Source organism: Jaculus jaculus, chromosome X (assembly GCF_020740685.1).
Source record: "Jaculus jaculus isolate mJacJac1 chromosome X, mJacJac1.mat.Y.cur, whole genome shotgun sequence".
Classification (NCBI taxonomy): Eukaryota; Metazoa; Chordata; class Mammalia; order Rodentia; family Dipodidae; genus Jaculus; species Jaculus jaculus.
The window spans coordinates 3,825,384-3,847,460 of NC_059125.1; the positions used below are offsets into that span (position 1 = coordinate 3,825,384).

General features: G+C 41.1%; 1 protein-coding gene across 4 annotated transcripts in view; it reads left to right on the top strand.

The window, feature by feature from the left end:
• The window catches only part of Phka2 (phosphorylase kinase regulatory subunit alpha 2), a 79,613-nt gene that overhangs the window by 27,207 nt on the left and 30,329 nt on the right, over window positions 1-22,077 (top strand). For all 4 annotated transcript variants that reach the window (XM_045140195.1, XM_045140192.1, XM_045140194.1 and 1 more), the window contains exons 6-14: window positions 1,782-1,864; window positions 4,374-4,454; window positions 6,862-6,960; window positions 9,362-9,508; window positions 12,006-12,059; window positions 13,058-13,180; window positions 15,600-15,695; window positions 17,891-17,998; window positions 19,581-19,659. In XM_045140195.1, coding sequence (XP_044996130.1) covers window positions 1,782-1,864; window positions 4,374-4,454; window positions 6,862-6,960; window positions 9,362-9,508; window positions 12,006-12,059; window positions 13,058-13,180; window positions 15,600-15,695; window positions 17,891-17,998; window positions 19,581-19,659 — 870 coding nt within the window. The remainder of the gene's footprint in view (window positions 1-1,781; window positions 1,865-4,373; window positions 4,455-6,861; window positions 6,961-9,361; window positions 9,509-12,005; window positions 12,060-13,057; window positions 13,181-15,599; window positions 15,696-17,890; window positions 17,999-19,580; window positions 19,660-22,077) is intronic.

Genomic DNA, 22,077 nt, shown 5'->3' on the forward strand with positions numbered 1-22,077 from the left:
GACATATCTCCTCCAGCAAGTCTCTACCTCCCAAAGGCCTAACAACTTTTCCAAAACCAAGTATTGAAAACAGAATGCGCCTATGAGGAGCATTTTATTCAAAACACGGAATTATAAAAATTATTTTGAGTTTATAAAAGAAATGGCTCAGCAGTTAAAAGCCTTTAACTGAGTCTTTTTTCTATGTATATTTTTTACATTTTAAATGTCATATTTCACATAAAAATACAATCTTATATAAAAGTATACAGTTTTATGTATTAGTGTAAGCATCATAGCCTTTTATTTGAGTTTGTGTGTGTGTGTGTGTGTGTGTGTGTGTGTGTGAGAGAGAGAGAGAGAGAGAGAGAGAGAGGGATAGAGAGAGAGTCTGACTATGTAGTCTTGACTATCCCTGATCTTTCTGCATACATCAGACCAGCCTCAAACGTACAGCATTCCTCTGGCCTCTGCCTTACAAGTATTGGCTAGCCTTAAAGGTACCACCTTGTGGAACTATAATTTTATAAAGTATTTCCTTTATAGACATTCAAACTCTTCATAAACACTATTATAGTAAGTTTTTATCAATGGCTATACCATAATTAATTTAATTATTCCTTTATTCTTTTCCTTTTGTTATTATAACTAGTAATACATTATCAACTTGGACCCCATCTATGTTTACTTGTTTCTGATAGATATCCTTCAAAGACTACTTGTTTAGATTGGAAAATTGTTTTCTATCACCAGTTATGGTTGGTTCTGGTTAAACTTAAAATCTAGCTTCCTAATTGACCCTACTTTATTAATGCAAGAGTATTTATCATATGATATCCATTGCCTACTTTAAGAATTCATACTTTAAAAATATTTATATTTGCCATAACTGACTATTTGCAAAGGCAGAACTAAGTTTTCTTGGCCACTACCCATAGCAGTCAGATGGTTCAGCCTGGGATGTTCTTGGGAGCTAGTCTTTAGTGGGAGCACTCTGAATTGTGGGCTGTAGTTTCCCTATCTGCTGCTGAGGGGAAAATATCCAGCCTTCCCATTAGTTCTCAAGGATAAGGACATTGTCATTGATTCTTCTGGGCTAAAATCCATGCTTTGGTCTAGGAGATAGCTCAGCTTTTCTAGCTTCACAAGCCTGAGATCCTGAGTTTACTTCCCAGTACCCATAAAAAATGCCAGGTGTGGTGGCATGCTTCTGTAGTCCAAGTGCTTGGAAAGTGAGACAGGAGGATCCCTGGAGCTCACTGGCCAGACAGTATAACTAACCTAGTTGATGGGCTCCAGGCCATGATAGGAGGCTCTGTCTCAAAAAAAAGTTGGACAGTATACCTAGGAATGAAACCTGAGGTTATCTTGTGGCTCCACATGCTTGCACATACACATGCAAAATTACGATAGTAAGTGAATAAGTCCAGTTTTAAAAGAAATAAAGCTTTTGCTTTGTTGGAGCCTTCTCTGTACAAAAACAACATGCACAAACACCACTATCTTCTCCTTCAACTTCTTTTACTCATAGGCACACATAAAAAGATTAAGCTGTTCTTTCCTCCTTTCTTTTTATTTATGTCCCTCCTTCCTTTTCTCTTTCTGAGATTAGACATTAACTTCATGATTTACTTCAGACTTAATTTTTGACACCCAGTAAGCAAAACATGAAAATGAAGGTAAAAGGACTTAATTTGCTTACCATGAAATTACACTTGCCATGTAAGTGTAATACTTGTGATTCGTAATTGGCAGCATTCTTCACAAGATAATTCCATGACCTCTTTGATTTTCTTTACTAGGCTTGCGTATCATCTTCACCCTTGATGAGGCAGCCTTCATACAGAACCTTGTCTTTTACATCGAAGCTGCATATAAAGTCGCTGTAAGTACCCATGCAGATAGTCATTAAAAATAACATCATAACCCTTTGAGAGTCAAGAGGTTAGCAAGACCAGAGCTATGTGTGTCACCGCTCCATGCAGAGTTATTTTTTCCTGGGATATAGCTGGGGGCTGTATATTTTTCAGATAAACCACATGCTGTGTCTGAATGCATTATGTTTGTCATAAATAAGATCTTAAAACGCCCCCCCCCCCGGGATATGTATGGGCTGGCTTGAGTCAGGCTGAAGAGGGGTTTTGTGCACTTCACACTTCTGGTTCCTATGGAAGGTAGAAGCTGATGTGCTTCCAGAGACTGCCCAAACTGCAAAGTTGCCTGTGAGGGCAGCAAGGAAAGGACAGAGGTTGGTGTAAGGAAAAAATCAAGAAATCACTATGGCCTAGAGAAAAGTCAGCACACTTTCTATGCAAAAGGCCAGGGAGTAAATATTTTCTACTTTGCAGGCCCTGTGACCTCTTGGCCTCGGTTGCAGCTAAGTAGCTCTGCCTTTGTAGCAGGAAGCTGTGAAGACAGTATGTACACAAATGAGCATGGCTGTGTCCCAAGTAGACTTTGAGAAAATAAGCAGCAAGATTTGGTCCAATGGCCATAGTTTGCTAAGCCTAGGTCCAAAGAAGTGATTCATGAGAAGCAATAGTTCTGTCACAGAGGACATTTGGTAATGTCTGGACACATTTTGAGTAGTCATACCTAGGGGTGAGTGCTACTAGGATCAGCTGAGCCGACGTTAGTAACACTGCTAACCCTTCTACAATACACAGGCACCCTACCCCCATGCACTCATTGGTCTATCTCAAAATGCCAGTGGTACCAAAGGTCTAAAGAAAGTTAAAATGTCTTTGTGGAAAGAGTGTGCTTTTGGTTACATCTTGAGGTTTGCAAAAGCAGAGGGGAAGAGGGAGGACACTTGAGTATAGGAATAACATGAACAGTCATCAGTCACAGAGATGGGGTAGGCTTTGGGCGGGGGAGCTATGCTTGGGGGAGCACAGGGGTGGAGACACTTGGGGAAGAGGGTGTAAAGATAGCAACTTCTTGTGAATGTTGACACTGAAAAATAGTGGAAAGTACAGTCAGCTTGCTGGCACGCTGAGAATGAAGACCAGCTCATGGAGAGTATGGCAATGTAGAGAGCCAGGGATATATGACATCTAAACTGTGGTCATTTTACACTCAGAAGCATTTAGGTGAATGGACCACACCATCTTTGAGGATAAGTTGCATGGCTGTAGGGTTGGGATACAAATTGTTTGGAGCAAAGGTAGGCTGAAATATAAGGAAAGACACAGGGCTACATAGAAGGTCTGCTTGCAGGGCAGGGTCTAAAGTGATTCTAGTGTGTCTGAATTTCAGTGTTCATGTTTTGCAAGTGTTTCTCTTTGGATTTTTGTTGTTTTTATTGTTTTGAGGCATGATGACCTTGAACTCAGGGTGATCCTCCTGCCTCAGGCTCCCAAGTGCTGAGGCTACAAGTATGAGCACTGTGCCCAGGCATTTTTTTTTATATTTTTGAAGCACTAGGTACTGAACCCAAGATATTATGCATGGTATGGGAGCCCTTTACCACTGAGCTATACCCCAAGCCCAAATTTAGTATTTATTTTCAGTTTTTATGATCTCACAAATTGGCAGCCTGGCATTCTTCTTTGGATATTGAAAAATAAATTTGCATTTTGGCACCAATCCTTTTATTGGGTTGTAGTCTTTCAGTAATGTACATAGCATTCCATAACAACATGCAGTATTTGGGTTTTTTAAAGGAAATTATGAATCACTATACTTGGGTACACATGTACGGCATCTTCTGTGTGGCAGTATTCTGAACCAACTCATAGGAATTTTTTTTTTTTAAGTATCATACATGTTCAGTGTTCTGTGCCTCACTTTAAAAAAAAATGTTAATTTATTTGAGGGGAAAAGGTCAGGCATGCCAGGGCCTCTAGCCACTGCAAATGCAGATGCATGCACCATCTTGTGCATCTGGCTTACATGCATACTGGAGAGTCGAACCTGGCAAGTGCCTTAACCACTAAGCAATCTCTCCAGCCCATGTACCTCACTTTTGATTTTGGCTCCCGATAGTTGCTGGGCATTTTTTGTACCCAAGAGGTAATGAATGCTAAAACAAAGTTTTAAGTTGTTTTAAGTAAGTTCAAAGGCACTGGCCAAATGGAGGAGCCACATTTTGATTTTAAGATAAGTTAATTACTTTGTTCTTACAAATTTATACCTTTTAGAAATAAGTATGAAAGTATTTTATGCACTTTTGTTCCACTTGAGTATTTTCTTCTAAAATCTGCACAGAGGTCACCTAAGCTGAAATTGAGCAAGTTCAGAATGTGAGTATATTTAACACAATAAAGTTGGAAGCCTCAGGAAACCACATTAATATTTCATTATGCCTGTGGTAACATAAAGGAATCATTTTTCCGTAGCACTTTTCATATACCTCCTTTTCCCTCTCTGATAACTACTTTTTTCTCCTCCAGGATTATGGAATGTGGGAACGTGGAGATAAGACTAATCAGGGCATTCCAGAACTGAATGCAAGCTCTGTGGGAATGGCCAAGGTGATGTCTTATTTGTTCTCCCTTCTGCGTGTTTTTTTTTTGTTGTTGTTTGTTTGTTTTTGTTTTTCGGTTGTTTTTTGTTTGTGTGTGTGTGTGTGTCTGTATGTGTGTGTACTTTGCTTGGGTTTTCTTTGTTAGGAGTTTGGATTTAATCCTTCCAAAATCAACTGCAAGTATATGAAATTCAAGTGGCTCATGCACTCCAGCCAACTGAAATTATAGGTCAAAAAAGTAGGTTTCCTAGATCGAAATCTGCATCTGGCAGAACCTAAGAGTGCTCTGTCCCTGTTACGCATTGTAATCACCACAGGTCCAAGCTTTTTTTCTGGATCATAGGTGAAGAATATGAGCATTATATAGATCAGACTCATATGTTCAAATCCATCTACAAGGACAAGTACCAATAACAAGTGAATCTGGCCAGACAGAAAGATGTCAGAGTGAGGGCTGGAGAGAGAGCTTCATGGTTAAGGTGCTTGCCTGCAAAGTCTAAGAACCCAGGTTTGATTCCCCAATACCCATGTCAACCAGATGTACATGGTGGCACATGCTTATGGAGTTTGTTTGCAGGCCCTGGGGTACCCATATTCATATTCTTATTCATTCTCTCTCTCTCTCTCTTACATAAAAATTAAATATTTAAAAAGAAAGATACCAGACTGAGAGGGAAATGTTGGGGATGCTGGGAACGTTCTCTAAAGGTATAATTTAAAACCATTTAGAAAAATGGTCTTTAAGCTGGGCAAGGGGATGCATGCCTCTAGTCCCAGCTTCTCAAGAGACTGAGGCAGGATGATGACTAGAGGCAGCAGTTTGGGCTATTCTGGGCAGCCCACTGAGACCTTGCCACAAAAGAGAGAAGAGGAAAGGGAGGGGGAATAAAAATGGAGAGAAAAGGAGAGGAGAGGAGAAAAAGAAAGGAAAGGAGGGCTGGTAAGATGGCTTAGCAGTTAATGTACTTCCCTGCAAAGCCTAAGGACCCATGTTTGACTGTCCAGATGCCACATAAGCCAGAAGCACAAAGGTGAGGCAAGCACAAGGTCACACAGGCCCACTAGGTGGCACAAGAGTCTGGAGTTCCATTGCAGTGGCTGAGGCTTGAGGTGCCAATTATCTCTTTGTCTCTCTCTAAAATTTCCTCCTACCCATAACTGTGGGCTAACTCCACAATGCATGACCCATATACTTCAACAAGGAGGGGCTAGGGGGAGGGGGTAGGACATGGACGAGCCTAACAATGGTACCAACTTGACCGTATTCACTGAGTACAAAACTAATAGAGCCAGGTGTGGTAGCACATGCCTTTAATCCCAGCACTTGGGAGGCATAGGTAGGAGGATTGCCGTGAGTTCAAGGCCATCCTGAGACTACAGAGTGAATTCCAGATCAGCCTGAGCTAGAGTGAGACCCTATCTTAAAAAACCAAAAAACAAACAAACAAAAAAAAACTAATTAATAAAATAAAATAAAATTTTAAAAAATTTTTAAAGAAAGGAAAGGAAAAAAAAAAGGTGGAAGAGAGGGGAAAGGAAAAGAAAGGAAATGATTGCTCAAGCCAAATAGCACACCTGTGGGAAATTCAGCCTGCAGACCATTGGTTTGCATCTTGCCATAGACATTTAATGTGCCTCCTTTCTTCCCTACTTTTCAAAACAGAAGGGGACTTTTGAACAGTGTGAAAAATCCAGAGTTAGAATTTTAAAAGTAACAATAAATATGCTCTGCCAAGTAAACTGACAAAAATGAGCTTTTTGCTAAAAAGAAATAATAATAATAACTTTCTGAAGTTCTAGTTGTGCTCATGGGAGAAATTAATTGCTAAAACCAGTGAAAGAAAAGCTAGTCATAAATTTAGTTTCCCCTACTTATGATGCCATGGACTTGTTAATACTCACATTTTTAGTAAAATCCTAATTTCATTTGGGGAAATGTTTTCTCGTTCTCTCTTTCTTATTCCTGGAATGGGCATCATCATATGGGAAGCTCTGGGCCACTAGGAAGAGAGAGCATGATAATAAGACTCTAGCTGGATTTTTTTTAATTAATTATTTTTTATTTATTTATTTATTTAAGAGTGACAGACACAGAGAGAAAGACAGATAGAGGGAGAGAGAGAGAATGGGTGCGCCAGGGCTTCCAGCCTCTGCAAACGAACTCCAGACGCGTGTGCCCCCCTGTGCATCTGGCTAACGTGGGACCTGGGGAACCGAGCCTCGAACCGGGGTCCTTAGGCTTCACAGGCAAGCGCTAACCGCTAAGCCATCTCTCCAGCCCTGTAGCTGGATTTTAAAGATGTTCTTCATTGCCTTTGGGAAAGCATGCATTCTGAATTGCTTGATGAGAAGAAGAGTTCAGATTGGAGTGCATGTTTATTAGAAGGAATAGTAATCCATATTTGTGTTTGTAGGCAGCACTTGAGGCAATTGATGAACTGGATCTTTTCGGAGCCCATGGGGGACGCAAGTCAGTGATCCATGTGCTGCCTGATGAGGTCCAACATTGCCAGGTACAGGTCAACCTTTGGAGTTTCAGATAATCCCAGAGGAAAAGGCCTAGGTGCCAATTCAGGTGACCCGCATTTCTAGCTTGCTGGCACTTGGCTTCTTTGAACTTCTGCTTCTTCATCCATAAAATGGGCATATCAACACCTCCCCTCCTACCTCACAAGCTATCGTAAGAAAGTAAATCAGCTTGGGCAATTTGTCTAAGTACTCTACAGCCAGAAAGTACTATCTGGACATACGACACAATGATATTGTATATTTGTAGCCAGCAGTCAAAGCATCTCTGTTTTGCTGGAAGCAAAATCTCTTGTCTGTTTTTTGAGTACCTAAGTGGTTTTCTCTCAGGTTCATTTCATAATACCCTCAAATGGAATGACTTACAAGTGCTATTTCACTTGGAGGGGGTAGGTAGTAGGCACAATGGATAGTAGAGACAGAAAATTCATAGAACTTTCTTGGAATACAGATCATAGAAAATAATAATTGGTACAGTTTGGGTGCTCTATTAAACAGTCATCAGCCAGGCACATCTTTTATCCCAGCAGTCTGGACTGCAGAGGTAGGAGAATCACTGTGAGTTTGAGAACAGCCTGCGACTACAGAGTGAGTTCTTGGTGACCTGGGTAGACTGAGACCCTACCTTGCAAAAAACAACAACAATAAAAATCCAGACAGTCATCAGTCAGAAAACGCTTAGTGGGTACTCACTATGCTCTAGAGCTAAAGCAAGGTAGACACATAAAAACTTCCAAGTAAGCCAGGCATGGTGGTGTACATCTTTAGTCCAAACACTTAGGAGGCAGAAGAAAAAGGGTCACTGTGAGTTCGAGGCCACCCTGAGATTATATACTGAATTCCAGATCAGCCTGGAGTAAAGCAAGACCCTACCTCAAAAAAAAAAAAAAAAAAAAAAAAAAAAAAAAAAAAAAAAACTTGTAAGTAGAGAGCTGTGCAGTGGAAGTTTGTGTTTCCAGAGAAAATCTGAGGAGGAATTATTATAGCCATGTACCTTGTAGTGTAATTTTGGTCTGTGAGAGACAGCACATAGTATGATAACACTATAGTATATGTTGTCCCTCACTTACCCAAAATACATCATATGTGCATATCAGGCTATACTCTGTGGGTTTTTGTAAGTATGCTCTGTGATGTTCACACAATGGCAATATTGCCTAATATTGTATCTAGCAGAAGATATCTACATTGTTAAGTGATTCTTACTGTAGTTAAACTAGGCTCAGGGATCAGTTGGCTATAGGAAATAAAGCTTCATTTTGAAGTTGAGTTCCAGTCATCTTTACCTTCCAACTCTTTCTCCCCCCCCCCAATTAAATATATGGGGACGCTTGATATTTCTCAGGTTAAAGTTGTTGTTGTTGTTTGTTGTTTAGTTTTGTTTTGTTTGTGAAGGTAAGGTCTCACTCTAGCCCAGCCTGACCTGGAATTCACTATGTAGTCTCAGGGTAGTCTGGAACTCACAGTGATCCTCCTACCTCTGCCTCCCAAATGCTGGGATTAAAGGTGTGCACCACCACACCTGGCCTACTCAGGATAAAGCTTAATAAAGGCATGTTGGTGTGTGTCTTAACGGAGTGTATGGAAAGTGTGATCTGGGTTAGAATTCTAGCTAGGACACTTGCTGACTACATACCCTTAAGCATGAATCTCTTTTTCTTAGAATCCTAATGTATGAGTTAGACATAATACTTCATGCCTTCCTCATATGGAAGATTTAATGAGCTTATGTTTGTCTTGTATCTGTACATGTTAGAGCTCAGCATTAGCTCCTTTCCCTTCTCAAATATTCCTTATAACTCCAATTGGCTTTCCCAATTTATAGTGCCTATTCCAACTACCATATAGTTGAGGCCATATTGTAATGCCTCTGATAACCCTGGAAAAATTCTGGAACTAAATCAGTTCTGTCACCATTTTTTTTTCCTGAGCATGCATTCTTTTGCACTGGACTTCTTTAAGCAGTTAGCTTCTGAGTTACCCAATCCAAATGGTCCCATTCTGTAGAAGCAGCTGTTTCTCTGTGCTGGTCCTATATGCACGTTATCATCTTCTTTCCATCTTCATAACCAGAATAATCTAGGCACTGACAGTTATCCCTGTAGTTCCTCCATAGGAGAGGACCTAGAAAGAAGTGAGACAAGTGGCTCTCAGCACAAGTTCCAAAATATGCCTTGCTTTCCTCAAGTTCTCCCTCCTCCCCCACGGAGCAGGAAGTGTTATCTGGGTAGTAAGCAAGGCAGCAGGTGCCATGTTTGTAAGACAAAGCCATACTCCCAATTGGCAAACTCCTTTGATTATTCCCTTGGGCTAAGGTAATAGCCCATAGGTTTGCATCTCAGTATTCATGTTTCTTGAGCTTAAACTACCTCTTTGTTTTTCATTCAGTCAATTTTGTTCTCCATGTTGCCAAGAGCATCAACCTCTAAAGAAATTGATGCTGGACTTCTTTCCATTATTTCATTCCCGGCATTTGCAGTGGAAGATATGAACCTTGTTAATGTGACCAAAAATGAAATCATTTCCAAGCTCCAGGTAAGCAGTGGCCATGCTAGTGCTCCTCTGCCCTGTATTCAATGTCACTTTCACATGATCACATGAAGCAGCTTGCCCTTGAGGTTCATGACTTGGTTTATAAGTAAACTCACAGAGTAAAATGTCCAAAGCAGAGTATAACAGGCAATAAAACAAAGTCTAAAAAGGATTATGTAATTTGGTTCTTTTGCAGCCATATTATTTATTTATTTGCAAGGAGGAGTGAGAGGGGAGACCTCTAGCCACTACAGAGGAACTCCAGATGCATGTCCCACCTTGTGCATTTGGCATTATGTGGGTACTGGGAAATCGAACCTTGGTTGTTAGCTATTTTAGACAAGCGCCTTAACTGCTGAGCCATCTCTCCAGCCCCCAGGTAGCCACAACTACTGTACCTCTAAGGCAGGGCTACTTAGCCCTTTAAAGGTCACAGGCAGACTGCTTTGAGAATCTCTGGAAAGCTCTAAAGTCATTGCCCCCCAAAATATGCATATCCCAACATTCTCAAACTTTATATCTAATTTTTTTGGGGGGGAGACTTGGCAATCTCAAAGTTTAAGTATAGGATAAAAATAGATAATTGTAAATGATTAACTGATCAAAAATGTAGTGTACACACAATCTAGTTTTATTCCCATGTATGAAGAATGAAAGTAACTTTCTCAATCACAGATTCTAGATTTTACTTTTTTTAACTTTTAGTTTGATATCGTCCGTATATGTAGACAACATACTATGATCATAATTCCCTCCCACCATCATCCCTCGACCCCTCTTCTGTTGCTGTTCTACTGAATCTCTTCTTTCGAACTAGTTTTTCTTTGATTTAAAAAGTATGTTTGTTTGTTTATTTATTTATTTATTTGAAAGATAAAAAGAATGGGAGTACCAGGGCCTCTTGCCACTATGAATGAACTCCATATGCATGTACAACTTTGTGCATCTGGCTTTACATGGGGAATCAAACTTGGGCAGACAGGCAGGCTTTTCAAGCAAGTGTATTTAACCACTTAGCTATCTCCTCAGCCCCATTTTCTATTTTGGTGTCATCATTCCCCCCCCCCCCCGCATTATGCAGGTCTTGTGTAGGTATCTTTAGCCACTGTGAGGTTATGAATGCCACAACCACTTGGTGTCTGGAAGACGCACACACACGTGAAGGGAGAAAGGAGACTGGGAAGGGGAAAAGGGGTGGAGGGAACAATAAAAATTAATGAGGGTGAAAAGAAAAATATTCAAATTTTTTATCAATGCAAATGTAACTTAAATATATGCACATATTTGCATATATAACATGAAAGCAGAAGGGTGACTTTGAAGGAAAAAAATAGACTGGTAAGAGGGCAAGAGGGGGCAAGAGAGAGCAATGGGGAGTAAATATGACTTTAAAATATAACTTTTGAAAATTGACTTTTGAAATGGGGTAAGAAATCCTTGGTCTGCAGTGAAATATAGTAACTGGCACACCACACCAAGCTGAGACACTTATTACATTACCCAGCCAACTGAAATTACCCTCAGATTTATCAAAGAATTTAAGTTTCCTTAGTTTGCATGTTGATTATCCTACTTAGATTCAGTGAAAAATGCTTTTCTCCCTTGGGAACAAAGGGGTTGAAGGATCTCCATTCTTTCTCTAAAGAAGGCAGGTGAAGGACTCAAGTACCATGGAGAAAAGGGAAGTCTTTCTGTAGTTGAAGTAGGAAGAGAGGGGACAAAGTGCTTAGAGGACTGGTGGCTTCTAGGCACAGTCCCCCAGGATGACTCCCAGAACCATGGGGCTTACACAGCCCTCCAGAGCCATTGCTAGCCAGGCCTTCCACACAGCCCCACCCTATGAAAAGTCTACAGAATAGTCACCCAAAACTGCCATCCAGGACCTAGGGGAGTCAGATGAAGACAGTGTTGCACCCAGCCTCCTTTCTTGGCACCTGGGAGGCTGGAGAGGTGCCCTGGAACCTGCAGCTAGGGAAATAGCCATCATATCCCGAGTGCGGAAAACCTGTCCTCCCAACGCGCCCTCCTTACCAAGAGCCTGACGTCTGACTGCTGAGCCTCTTCCATGTGCACAGGCTGTGACTGCAAGGACTTTGGGGAGTGCTCTTTTAGTTTTCCTATTTTTCACACGGGAACAAGCCAGCCTGAGTATCTGTCTTGGTGGCATCTTAAAACTGTAAGGGTCCCTTTGCATCTGTGTGATACAGTAAATCTTAATGAAAGGATGGTCATTCGCTGTGCTATTAAGCAATCACACTTTTAGCCCTATCCCATACTCCAGTGGAATGCTTTGCCATTCTCTTCCAAGTAACAATCGAGTCTGAAATATGCTGTGCTTATTGCTTAAAATCTAACTCTTCACAATAGCAAAAACACCTTGTCGCTGTTTCATTATGGAAAGATTTTTAGGGAAAGAAGTGAAGGGCTAACTTGAATAAAACAAAAATGCAAAGAAATATTTTGATTTTATCACTTGTACTTTGTTTCTTCACCTTACCAGGGGCGCTATGGCTGCTGTCGCTTCCTTCGAGATGGTTACAAAACCCCAAGAGAGGTTGTATTTAATTTTTTTTTTTATGTTTCTTAACTGTTCCATATCTAACTTGCCACTGTGTTTTTCTCCCTCCACTGATTATAATTATTTGTTGTAATATTGGGAAGCGGAGTATTAATTTTGGATTAGCAAGCCTAGAGTTACACAGTAGAAACAGCAGGACAAGCCAGTAATGAGAAGCCAGATTATAGATCAAGGCTTACACCTTTTTTAAAAGATCATCTATGGCCTCTTTGAGTTTCCTTGTCACAGTGGCTAATGATATATATTAAACAGATCCTCTGCTAAGCATTGTGATAGGCAAATTGTCATTAGTTTGTTAAAGACATAGAATTTTTCAGCTTAGTAAACTACCAAAGTGTCCTGTATATATTTCTACTTTACTTTTTGAAGCTGTACCAAGAAAAACCTGCCAAAGCCAGTTGTCCTCATTATAGTAGATTCCTAATCACAGCAACCTCGAAGCCACATTGAATCAGATAAGGAAGGGAAATCAGTGAGGCACAATGGGATTGTCTAATCTGACATCACTTTTTAAATAGTTTTACATATTTGATTCCTGTCATACCAGGAGAGAAAAGCCCAAGGCTTGGGAGAAAACATATTTATCAAAGTAGAATTTATATAAGTTTTAATAAAGCATAGATATTACGAATAGAAACACTAATAGTTGATTTCTCAGACAGACACAGAGACAGAATTGCCTCCGTGGGTGGGGAACGAGGTCCCTTTTATAGCAGTTATAGTAAATTACCTGAGTCATCTGTGTGGGGTACATTCAAGAAGTCAGCTCACTATATTGAAGTAGTAAATCTTGTACTACCACTTGTCCTTCCTGGGACTGGCCATCTGGGTTGAGGTGCCAGGGTCCATTAGGAATTAGGCTTTAATTGTTTGTATAAGGCATCAAGTCAGGCTCCAAGAAGTTAGAGAATGGAAGGTTTTGCTTCTTATTTTGGACCTTTTGTTTTTGGCCTTCTTTATCTCTACAATTCCAGGACCCAAATCGATTACATTATGACCCTGCTGAACTCAAGCTCTTTGAAAACATTGAATGCGAGTGGCCTGTATTCTGGACTTACTTCATCATAGATGGAGTCTTTAATAGTGATGCTGTTCAGGTGAGAAAATTCTTCATATTATACTCTTAAGCTTTTTCATCCCACTGATATGCAGATCACTATAAAAACATAGGATTGTTCAAGAATTTAGGTCATCATTTTGGTATCTGTTGCCCCTTCAAAAACTTTTCCAAAGCTTAGTGTATTAAATCAACAATTCTTTTAGTCACTTATGCACGATTCTTCAGTTTGGGCAGAGCCTGTAGAAACAGATTGTCTCTGCTTCTCCTGGTGTCAAGTAGGGCTGGAGTTCCTACTCCCAGCATAGCCTCGTTTACATGGCTGCTGAGATGATACTGGCAGTTAGCAGGTGCTGGAACTTTGGTGGTGTCGTGATTCTTCATACCCTACTTGGGCTTCTCCCAGCAGTGAACTCTTTGGGTCATTAGGCCTTTCACCTGGTAGTTGTCTTTCTCCCAGAATGCAATTGCACAGGCTGACAAAGTGTCCCCTTCATCATATCCTGTTGCTTAAAGAGCTAGCCAGTATTCAAAGGGAAGAGGACTAGATGAGAGTATGAGTATTAGAAGGCATACATAGTTCCTGTCTATCCCAGACAGGTGTTGTCTTTATTTTGTTCTTTCCAGATCAGTCAGTCATTTTGCTGTTGTTAGCTCTAATTTAGGGATAATATTTAATATACCAGCCTCCTGTCTCCCAACCTCCAACCTTTCTGACCCTGATGTTTACACACCTGAGCCAATGTGATCTCACTAAAAGACCAAGTTAGATTCTGCTGCTGCCTTGAGGTGCAAGTCAGTTGTCCATCTCTATGATGAAATGCCTGACATAAACAACTTAAAAGGAGGAAAGATGATTTTGATTTACTTAGAGTAGTTCCAAGTTCATAGTTGCTTTTGGCCTCGTTGCTTTTGGTCCTGTGGTGAGACAGTACCTCATGCTGGGAAGTACATATAAGAGGAAAGCTGGTTACCTTATGGCAGCCCAGAAATAGGGCTGGGGGGAGGCTAGGGTCCCAATAGACTCTTTAAGGAAAATACCCAGTGACTGCTTTCTTCAGTTAGGTACCATGTGCTAGTTTCCACAGCTCCTCAATAGTGTCTCTGTTACTGGGCTCTTACTCTGGCTTCCCCTCTACCCCATCCTTGGAATTTCTATAAATGAATTCACACAAGACACCAAGGTGATAGAGGAGACAGTCAAGTTTATAACAGAAGACCACGAGAATTCTCAAGGGTGAGAGTGGGCAATGACCAAAGGGAACATTGTGGAGGAAAACACTCTGGAGGGATGAATGTACAATGGCCAGAAGAGACCATTGTGCTGACCAACATGAAGGTAGACTTTATACTGTATTCTAAAGTCTCAGAAACAGGCAGCTTTCCAGAGGGGCAATATTCTGTCCAGGTGATTGGTAAACCCATTTGGATTAATTCTTTTTTTTTTTTTTTTTTTTTTTTTTTTTTTTGGTTTTTCGAGGTAGGGTCTCACTCTGGCTCAGGCTGACCTGGAATTCACTATGTAGTCTCAGGGTGGCCTCGAACTCACGTTGATCCTCCTACTTCTGCCTCCCGAGTGCTGGGATTAAAGGCGTGCGCCACCACGCCCGGCTTGGATTAATTCTTAAGGAAAGGGACAATAATGTGTCTTAGTTCTTTACCAAAACCCCTCCTGTCATATAGTAATCCTACATTCTTCCTGGAAGTTTAGATCCCATCCATTTTACCAGAAAAACACATAAAAATTTAAAATAATTAAATAAAAAATAATAAATCTAAGCTGGGCATGGGGGCGCACGCCTTTAATCCCAGCACTTGGGAGGCAGAGGTAGGAGGATTGCCAAGAGTTTGAGGCCACCCAGGTCAGCCTGACCTAGAGCGAGACCCTACCTCAAAAAAATAATAATAATAATAAGTCTATGAAAATAGCCATGCTTTGCCAAGACAGATAACCTTTCTTTATTAGACCTCAACAAAACCCTGCTGCTTCTACCTTCCTCCCTTTTGTCTAATCTGTAGCTATCCTCTCAGATGGTATTTTAAATCTTAAGGACAGGCAATTGTGAAACTTTTCCCACTTTCCTGTGGAGAAGCAAACCTGGGACCCAGGTTGCCTCTGTCTATAACACAAACAGTTTCTTACATCCAGGCCAAGAGATATGGTGTCTTAAAGATCCTCCATTTTTTTTAAATAAAAGGTTTTGGGTCTTAATTTCCTTATTGATTTCTTCAGTGACCCATCCATCATTCAGTAGGGTATTGTTTAGTTTCTGTGAGTTTGTTTATGTTTTGTAGTCTTTCTTGCTGTTGATTTTTATTTTTATCCTATTGTGATCAGATAGAGTACAAGAAATTATTTCAGGGAGAGCTGTGTTGTTGTTTTTGCTTTCTAAGTTGTGTTGTTACAGCACTAGCCATTAGACATCTCTTACAACAAGGGCAATTGGGCTGTTTTCCAGGTCCAAGAGTACCGAGAAGCCCTGGAGGGAATATTAATCAGAGGTAACGATGGAATCCACTTGGTGCCAGAACTGTATGCCATCCCACCAGACAAGGTAATGGGGTGACTTAGCCCTTCCTGCTATTCATCTAGACCAAGTGAGTGGGAGTGTGGCCTTTTTATACTCTGCATCCCTCTTTCAGGCTTGATGGTTACTTTTCTCCTAGAGAAGAGATTTCTAAAGTCCTAGGTAGTGTTCCTATTCAGCCTTCTTTACTGCTTCTTTGAATGCAGAGGTATAATATACTTGCCTTTTACCTTCGCATGGAAAAAAAAACATTTTGCTGGGCATAGTGGTACATGCTGTAATTCTAGCACTCAGGAAGCTGAAACAGAAGGATTTGCAAGCTCAAGGCCAGCCTGGATTTTATAGTGAGATCATGACTGAAAAGAAAATGAAAATACATTTTAAAGGATTCTGGGACTTGATCCTCATAAGGCAAAACAAAACAAAACAAAAAAATGCTTACTGTGTACCACTTTCTTTGGGCCTTAATCTAGAAGGAACTGTTAAGTGTTTTTTAGGTAAGTGAACCATTAAAGGAAGATAATCAAAGGAAAGGGTTGAGTTTCTTATGAAGTAGAATATTTTACTGCTGGGAGCACTTGATTCTGTAACATTGGTAAGAGTCCATGTGGTCAACTGGTTCACTCCAGATTCACTGGATGGCACTTGACCCCACCAGCTTAGACCCTTGTCCCTGAGCTCTGGCATCCTCATGTTCATCCATCCTAGCATGAATAGATGGTTCACATTATCCAAGTTCACTCAGAGCAAGACTTTGGACAAGAGCTGTTTCCTTCCACCATTCAGATTAAACCACAGAGCTTTCCAGAACTGTTTTGCATGCATCATGGACATTTTCTGGGGACTAGTGAAAGTGCCCCCAGGAAATGTACAGTGAACAGTTGCTCCATGTCTGGCACAGACTTAGGACTGAGGCACAAGGTGGTTCTGTGTCTGTGAACATGTAGGCAAGTGGCAGGCAGAGGAGGTGAGCCCAAGATGTAGGCAGGAAAGGTCTGTGTAGTCCAGAAGGGCCAGAGGGAAGCGAAGGAGCTGGGGCACTTCCACAAGGAGACAGTAGCTGGCTGTAGTGAGGGTGAGAGCAGAGCAAGGCCATATTTTGACTCAGAGATACCTTGTCTGTTTTTGTTCTTTTTCTTATTTTGGAGCTATGTGGTCTTTTGTAATATTTGTGTTTTGAATAGTTTTAATGTGCGAGCTGATTGTAAAAGCAGTCCTACACACTACAAAATATATAGGATTATATATAAAGAAGAAAACATTATCTCTAATCCTACTACACTATGACCTTTTGGACAATTAACTTTCAACCCCATTATTCTATTTGATTATTGGATTACTAGTGATATTTGATTCCATTCAGCTTGTTCATAACTTAAACTTTTTAAAATGCTTGCTATTACATATATGTGTGTGTGTGTGTGTGTGTGTATGTATGTATGTATGTATATACACAAAATTTTCCCTTGAAGAGTGAGAAGTGTATTCTATTTTATTTGATTGACTTGTGTTTTCTGGTAGAAAAACAAAAAAAAAAAAGGACAGGTACATTACCCCAATCAATGTTTCAGTGACTGAAACCTTAAAGGGCATCATGGAGTCTAGAAGGAAGAAAATCTCAGACTAGCAATATGTAGCTAGCCCTGTCATCAGAAAAAATATGCACCTAAGTTTATACTGATGAGACAAAAAGACAAGCAAAAAAACAAATTAGATTCCACTTTCTGAAGCCCTGAGTGGGTTAACAGCATGATTGTTTTTCTTCAACACATAGTGCCACCTTCTGGTGATTATTTTTATTTATTATTACTAGTATTCTTCCCCCCCCCCCCCCGCATGGGCACACCATTTACCCTTTACAGGGAGAAGAAAGTGAGACTTCATATCGAGCAATGCACTGCATGGTTGTAGGCTGCTATGTTCATTGAGTATATGGCCACACATAAGCATGATCTGTAGAACTTTCTGCTTTTAGTACATGGAGCAGTCAGTCAGGCCTCCAGAGCCTGTGGTTCTCTCCAAATGTACTTGTGGAAAGAGCACTGGCTTAGGACTAGGCCGCAATTTAAAGGCCCCTTTTTTGCTTATAGCCATGTGGCCCTGACAGAAAGCCTTTTTGCTCTGAGTCCCACATCGTACATTGCACAAGTTCTCAACATACCTTCCAGTATAAGGAATCATTGGCCTTTGACATTCTGACCTTGGGCCTCATTCTCTGCCAGGTGGATGAAGAGTACAAGAATCCGCACACAGTGGACCGAATTCCTTTGGGGAAGCTGCCCCATCTTTGGGGACAGTCCTTGTACATCCTCAGCTCGTTGTTGGCAGAGGTAGGAGTATGAGAACCATCTGATTGCAGGTGCAAGGGCTTTTTGCACTGAGTGGCTGTACATTCTTCTGCAACTTCCTGACTTTAAGGAACTTGACCCCCAGGCTGACTTCTGCCTTTCTGTATTCATATTTATACTAAGCAAGTTCAAATTAGCTGCATACCCACACTTGCATCCTGCTCATTCCCAAATGTCTGGTCTGCAGCTTGAACATGTTTGAGTTGATGGTCAGTAGGGGCTGAAAGCTTCTCAGCCAAGTTGAGCATATCTGATCCTAGAATATAACCCATGTTTAGGAAATGAATGTATGGGTCGAAAGCTGTGCCAGCTCAGCCAAAGGCATGGGAAGTGGAGGGCTTGTCAGGTCTCTCGTACAGGAAGAGGCAGCAGGGCCAGGTAGTGCTTCAGACGCTTCCGAACATCCTTCCACATGTCTCTTGACTCATTCCCTCTTGCTAAACATTCACTTACCCCAGGACTTTTGTTGGGAAAGCCTCAAAATGAATCCTTCAGTCTTAAGAGAGAGATATCAGCTGAGCATTCTAGATCCTTGCAGAGATGGAAGGAGCCTAGAGAAGACAGTGGCTATGAACCTGAGGCTGGCCCAGCCTTGTGTGTTCCTCCAGCTCTAAAACTTAGGAGAGAGCAGTGAGTCAGAACCCAGCTGGTTCCTGGTGTGGAAAAGGTCAAATCAAAGATAGCATGGTGGGGAGTATCCCTTGAGTATGATTGTAACGGAGGTGGAGCAGTGGCTCCCTGGGTGTATCTAGTTCTCCCAAGCTTCACAGTCATGACTTCATTAGTAGGGAAAATCAGCCCTGTCTTGAACTAGCTTATTATGGACTTTGGGCAGATCTTTTGACCCCTCTGGGTGTTAATTTCCTCATCTGTAAAGTGAAAACATGGACTTGATCATGTCTGCAGTACATTCCAGCTCAGAGTTTTGTATGTGTGAGACAGGAAATAACTAACTCCCTCCCCTGCATCATCTTCTCCACTGTAATGGTTTTCCTTTGGGCCTAGTAGTAGGTTCTCTTCCTCTGAGAACATAGCCATCTATTCTCTGCATGTGTGACTCATTTCTAGAAGTGCAAGAAGATGCATTGTTAAGGAGCTCACATAGCAAGAGTAGGGAGAGATTTATGATTCAAAGCAATCATCCCTGAACCAAGTCCTCACTCTGCCACTTTCTGTAAGAAGTACTTTTACCTCAGTTTCCCCACTTATAAAGTGGTGATGAGAGTAGAAATTATCTAATTGTGACAGTGCTCATGCAGAGGCTCAGACAGCACTTGGCACTAATAGTAGCTCAAGAGTATCACATACCATTCTTTTCACTCATACAAGATAAGGAGGTATTTGACTAATCCCTCAGAGCTAGACAGCAAACATGTAAATACATTTATCAGTGCAATTCTAAGTGGTATACTCTGTTTCAAATAAAGCAAGCAGTTGCCTGAAAATATGAAGAAAAAATTCTCAAGTGTTTTAAGCTCCAAAATATGTCATTTTCAAGCTTAGAAGTAAGGTGAAATTTTAGTTAAATCCATATTTCGCATTGTTAATGCTCCTTTCTTCTTAGGGGTTCCTTGCCACTGGTGAAATTGATCCATTAAATAGAAGATTTGCCACTTCAGTCAAACCTGATGTTGTAGTACAAGGTTTGTGAACATGTTTGTTACTCATCTTAACTTGTAAAACCAATGTCATTCTTCATTCACATTGTTCACTAGTTTTTTATTTAATTTTTTCAAGTGTGTTTAGCCAAGTTTTGGTAGTACATGTCTATATTTCCAGTACTTGGGAAGCTGAGGTATGAAGATCAAAAGTTCAGGGCAAGCTTAGCCAACATAGTCAACCCTGATTTTATTTAAGTGGAATGTGTGCATGTATGATTCCTTGTAGAGAAAGATAACAAGGTATCTTTCAGAAACCTTACATAACTCAGTCACTCCCAAAGGCAATAGTATTCATCACACCCACAAATTTATTTTCTACAAAACAGTGTTTTCTGAAATCTAAACCTTGATTGTCACTGGGGCACACGTGAGTCATTGAGCATTATTTTTTCATAGCTGTCACTCTTTGACAAGCAGAGCCTGAGCCTGGTGAAAATTTAGGACCCAAGTGAGCATGCATTCCTCCCTTGGAACTCTGACAGTTTGCCACTTGTCTCGGTCCCCCCTTCCCTCCCCTCCCTCTCTAGCCATCCCCTCTTCCAGAAAGATGGGAGACATGCTTAGGTGTCTCCCCTAGGTTCCTTCCATGCTGTGTGTCAAGGATGCTTGAGAAGAACTGAGGTGGTCATGGGGAAGCTATCTACCCAGGGTTGGCCTGACCTGTGGTACATGCTTAGAACAATAATCCCTCCTGCCTCCTCTCCTGCTGACCTTCTGGCAGCTCTGATACATTTTGAATGTCTCATAGAACACACACCATTCAATGTCAACGCACTCTGTATACACTGTTGTCCCTAAATTAGGCTGCATACCTCTCTGGGTTTTTGTTTTTTGTTTTTGGGGGGGTTTTATGGTCCTTTGAGGCAGGGTCTCACTTTGACCTGGACCTCTATGTAGTTTAACATGGCCTCATACTCATGGCAGTACTCCTGCCTTAACCTCCCAAGTTCTTGGATTATAGGCATAAGCCACATTTCCTAGTTTAGGCTACACACTTCTTTAGTATAAAACCTGCATTCTCTTCTGTGTTGATTGACACGTATGTACCCATACATGAAAAGCAGGGATTGGACAAAAGGAAAGCATTCCTTTTAGTGACTCATTTTAACGAGCATGCTCGTAATGCAATGAGATTTTGGCAGGTTATCACCCAATCAACAATGTGTGCAGGATATACTTATATGTCATAAAATTCTGATTATAGAGCTGGAGGGATGGCTTAGCAGTTAAAGTGCTTGCCTACAAAGCTAAAGGACCTCAGTTCAATTCCCCAGGACCCACATTATCTAGATGCACAAGGTGGTGCACTCGTCTGGAGTTCATTTGCAGTGGCTGGAGGCCCTGGCACCCCCATTCTCTCTATCTATCTATCTACCATCCCCCCTGCCTTTCTCTCTCACTCTGTCTCTTTCCCTCCCTCAAATAAATAAATAAAAATAAAATATTAATATATATTTTTAAAATTCTGATTAGGAAAAATCCATCTTACATGTAAGGCTCAGAAGCTAACCTATTCACTCAAGGATCACAGTGACAGTTGGAGATGCAAACACATTTCTGATTTAACTGGTCTGCTGATCCAACTGCATAATCCCTGCCCTTGACCAGAGCATATTCTGCTACTTTGTCCTTAAATCTACAAGATAGCCTTTCCAATTGCAGGCCAGCATATGCTAATGGGTCCTGAGCAGTGGTGTTTGTTTCTAATGTAGTATAACATAGTGGCAATTACCAGAGGGTCTGGCATGGTACTGAGGCATGGTTTCAAAAACTCATACACACATGGCTGTATCAGATCATAAGGCTCTCAGGTCTCAGTAACAACCACTGTTCTGAAACAGGTATTCTTAGAGTGGCCACTGTGTGATCTTGATAAATATGGATTTCTGCATGTCACTGGATGTTCCAGAAGGGACAAGTGTTCAGGGAAGCCCACAGACCAGTCTGGTACAGCCAACAATCTCATTTTCTAGAGTCCCATCTTAACTGAAGCTGGACAGTTAAGCATGAGGCTTCACACAGGAGCCCATTGTGAAGAAGAGTCCCTGGTTATTAAAACACTTTAAAAGGGCTAGGGAGATAGCATAGTGGACAGACTTGTTGAACAGGCCTGACAACCCAAGTTCAAATCCCTAAAACCCACATAAAGCCAATACATAGTGATAATGTTTGTAATCGCAGCATGCCTATGATGAGAAGAGGGATCAAGTTAGAAGAATCCAGAAGCTAGAGGTATACAATGACAAACAGCTAGAGAGACCTTGCATCAAACTAAGTGGAAGGCAAGGACCAACACATCAGATGTTCTTCTGACTTCCACATGCACATGCCTGCATACACCAGAAAGAGAGAGAAAGGGAGGGTGGGAGAGAGGGAGGGAGGGGAGGTAGGGAGAGAGAG